Below are 3609 nucleotides of genomic sequence, written 5' to 3'. Positions count from 1 at the left end.
GTGACCATCGTGGATAATTATTTTACTCTCGTCAGGTTCATGGTCTTTCAAATAAAAAATGTATTTTCTACATCTTGTCCTGTGAGAGTAACCAAAGCAATAGATGTATATATGAGTTGTTAACAGTATAGTTTATAACAATTGGTCTTGCCATGAGAGAGCAACCAAAGTGATAGATGTATAGGTTAGTATGAAACAGACGTCGATATCAATTTGTAGTCGCTGGAATTTTCATAGTTAAAAAAATAAATTTTGGTTTGTCGCCTAAATCGCAGCAACTCATATGTGTATGAGTTTGTTGCCCTAATAATATAATTTCTGGTCGCTGTAAAAAAAGAAGGCCATATTATTAAAATTTCAACTTGCAATGTCACAAACTAAGAAACGTAGTTTATACTTTATACTTTATAGAAAATAGACGTTGACTTTTGTAGGGCAATAGTCATTTTTCGAACATTTGTCTCCCAACAAGACAATGAATATTTCTAATAGGTTTAGAGATTGTGACTTGCCATGTTATTGCCCGTTAAGTTCAGCATCCGACAAAGCTCCGGATACAAACTCTTCCTTATGGATACATACACCTCACCATTCCATTTCTTAGCGGCCAAACTTTCCCCTAGGCTCAATGTGGCCTCCACTACACCTTCCGCACTATCATGCGCCGCCGAGTCCACGATTCCAAGAGCCACCGCTTCTTCTCCTTTGAGCTTCTTCCCGCTCAGCAACAGCTCACGCCTCGCGATACCTGACCCAACCTTAGCCACGACCAATTCAGAGAAGTAGTCTGGCACCGGCAGCCCAATGTCCAACTCGCTCATGTAGAGAACCCCACGGTCTTTCCTCATGAAAACGTAGTCGTGGCTCAGCGCAAACATCAGCCCCGAGGCAGCTGCGTGGCCATTCAAGGCGGCGATCGTTGGCATGGGGAGATCGAGAAGCGCTGCAATCACGGTCTTGAAGGATTTGACCATTTGGTGCATCCGTTCTATGGCCCCGGATCCAGCGGATTGAGCCCATGCAAGATCGAAGCCGTTGGAGAAGAATTTTCCATGACCGGTCGTGATGAGGACAGATCCCTTTGTGGACTGAGCTTTGGCTTGTTCGAAAAGCGAGAGAACAGATGCGATTGTATCCGGGTGGAATCTGTGCTCGTCGTCGCCTGTTAGGGTTAGGAGAAAGAGATCCCCACGCTTTTCTAATGTACACATGGTGCGTATGTTAAGGATTTAGGAGTGAGTTGGTAAAAAAACTGTGATGTTGAAGTGAGAATGAAGTTGAATAATTAATAGTGGCAGGAGGAACGAGAAGAAACACAACATGTACATTTATTAGACATGTTTTGCAACTAAGTCTTTAAATTGGGTTATCTTCCCAACCATTTTGATGTCAGTGTCACCATGTTATAGTTTAATAAATGCCGACGACGCAATGTGTACTTGTGTAATTTTCTTGCTTAAAAAGAAACTCGAATTGTTTATTTCTTTGTACATGATTACTAATTTCTCCTTCGACAACTAAGAGTGATTGAGTATAGAACTTTCGTTCAATGACAGGTTAATAACACTTTCAGTGTGGTTAAACACTTAACTAGACGTATGATTTTTTTTTTATCTATATAATTAGTTTGATATGAACATCTATCTATGAATATTATTTTCAAGCATATTGGCATGCATGATTTGATTAAGATTTCTATTTTAGCATGAGGAGTCCATGGACATATTCGTAAGAGACCAACTTGATTAGTTAAATTAGTTCACTAACTCTAAGTTGTGAAAACAACAGTTGGTAGATCAGTCCACCAACTCTTCTATTAAATACACACGATACATTAGGGTAAAAAAACAGTATCTATAAATCTAGAATGGATCAGCCGATATTGAATGCTATAAAAGCATACTCTTAAAGATTTCGTGTCAAATCGAACTGGAAAAAGACAGGCGCAGAAACATGTAAACCGATAACTAAATTTAAACGACATATTTGATAAAATCCATGCTTTCGATTTTTAAAATTTAGATGTTTTAATATTTTCTTCTGAATAATATGCAATATGCGGGTCTCACTCCAGATAGGAACAATATGACGATATTAGCAGGACCACTAAACTACTTGATTTGGTGAGAGATATATCATTACATGAATCCTACTAGTCGGCCCGACCTGGCGTGGATGAACATGATTTTCTTGGGATTAGATTTTTAAACTAGGTCCGGTCCGGACCGGGTTTAGGGTTCGTCTAACACGAAGTTCATGGTTAATACTTATACTTATTAGAACTTAGAACGGGATACGTGCATTATTTTATTTTTTATTTTTTTGTTAAACAGGTTCATGGTATATACATATTCATTCACTCATGGCACACAGCTTATACTTAATCCAATAGAACATATATATGTTCAACAAGTACGAGAGAGTGAACAACACCACTCTATGTTTATGAAAATATTGAATGGTAAAAATATGGGGAAAATTCCTAAAAAAAACCCTCAACTTATTTTTATTTGGACATTTAATACCTAATGGTTTTTGGTTGGAATAAAAATACCCGATATATTAAATTATTGTCAAATAAAACCTTATCTTTAAATTGTTAGTAGATTTCAACACGGGACTTAACAGCGTTAAACGGCCGTTACAAAATTCAGTTAGACACATTTAAACATATATATACAATCCGTTTACTAAATAATACGAATGTGTCGCTGTAGCCTAGTGGTAATGTGTGTATTTTGTATCTAACCGAACCTGGGTTCGAGACCCTCCTCCTGCGTCGTTTTTTTTTTTTTAGACTGTCGACTGCTTTTTTTTTTCCCCCAAGCCACCGGCGTAAGACAAGGAACGATCATCATCATCTACTGTAGTCGTAGCCAGATTCACACTTTGTTCCTCCCTGGCTCCCTGAACCACCCTTGGCTGTTGTAGAGAATTCTGGATCTGAACCATTGGTTGAACAGAGCATAGAAAAAGACGAGATCTAAATCGAATCAGATTTCTGAAAATCTCAACAACGAAGAAGAAGATAGAGACAAAGAGAAAGAAGAAGAAGACGATCCAGACTTATCGGAGCGAGGTCACGGAAAAGTCGATGGAGATAAGGTCACGGTCTTTGTCTTACGCCGGCGATTGAAGAGGAAGATAAACCGGTTAAAAAAAAAAAAAAACACAATAACGGCAAGTGGAGGGTCTCGGACCAGGTTCGGTTGGGAACAGAATATACACATTACCACTAGGCTACAGCGACACATTCGTATTTTTCAGTAAACAGATTGCATGTATACGTTTAAAAACGTCTAACTAAATTTTAACACCTGTTAAAAATTCTGTAACGGCCAAGTAACGCTGTTAAGTCCCGGGTTGAAATCTACTAACGATTTAAAGATAAGATTTTATTTGATAATAATTTAATATATCGGGTATTTTTGTTCCAACCAAAAACCATTGGGTATTAAATGTCTAAATAAAAATAAGTTGAGGTTTTTTTTAGGAATTTTCCCTAAAAATATGACAACATTAGCAATATGACAATACTATAAAACTAGATAGTTACTCGCGTTGTATGATATGCTCAAATTAAACCCTAGAGCTACTCTCTCAAATTAA

At 37.6% G+C, this 3609-nt stretch overlaps 1 protein-coding gene across 1 annotated transcript; it reads right to left on the bottom strand.

Moving 5' to 3' along the window:
• Window positions 329-1307, bottom strand: LOC104732201 (enoyl-CoA delta isomerase 3). Its single transcript, XM_010451736.2, has one exon. The coding sequence runs from the start codon at window positions 1209-1211 to the stop codon at window positions 495-497; it is 717 nt and encodes a 238-aa protein (XP_010450038.1). The 5' UTR covers window positions 1212-1307; the 3' UTR covers window positions 329-494.

Source organism: Camelina sativa, chromosome 12 (assembly GCF_000633955.1).
Source record: "Camelina sativa cultivar DH55 chromosome 12, Cs, whole genome shotgun sequence".
In the NCBI taxonomy this organism is placed as follows: domain Eukaryota; kingdom Viridiplantae; phylum Streptophyta; class Magnoliopsida; order Brassicales; family Brassicaceae; genus Camelina; species Camelina sativa.
Note: the sequence above shows the minus strand (reverse complement) of the source record. Positions and strands in the feature narration are given on the sequence as shown.

What these genes read in the sequence shown, in the direction of transcription:
- LOC104732201 (XM_010451736.2), bottom strand. Translation starts at nt 1,211, where the DNA reads ATGTGTACATTAGAAAAGCGTGGGGATCTCTTTCTCCTAACCCTAACA.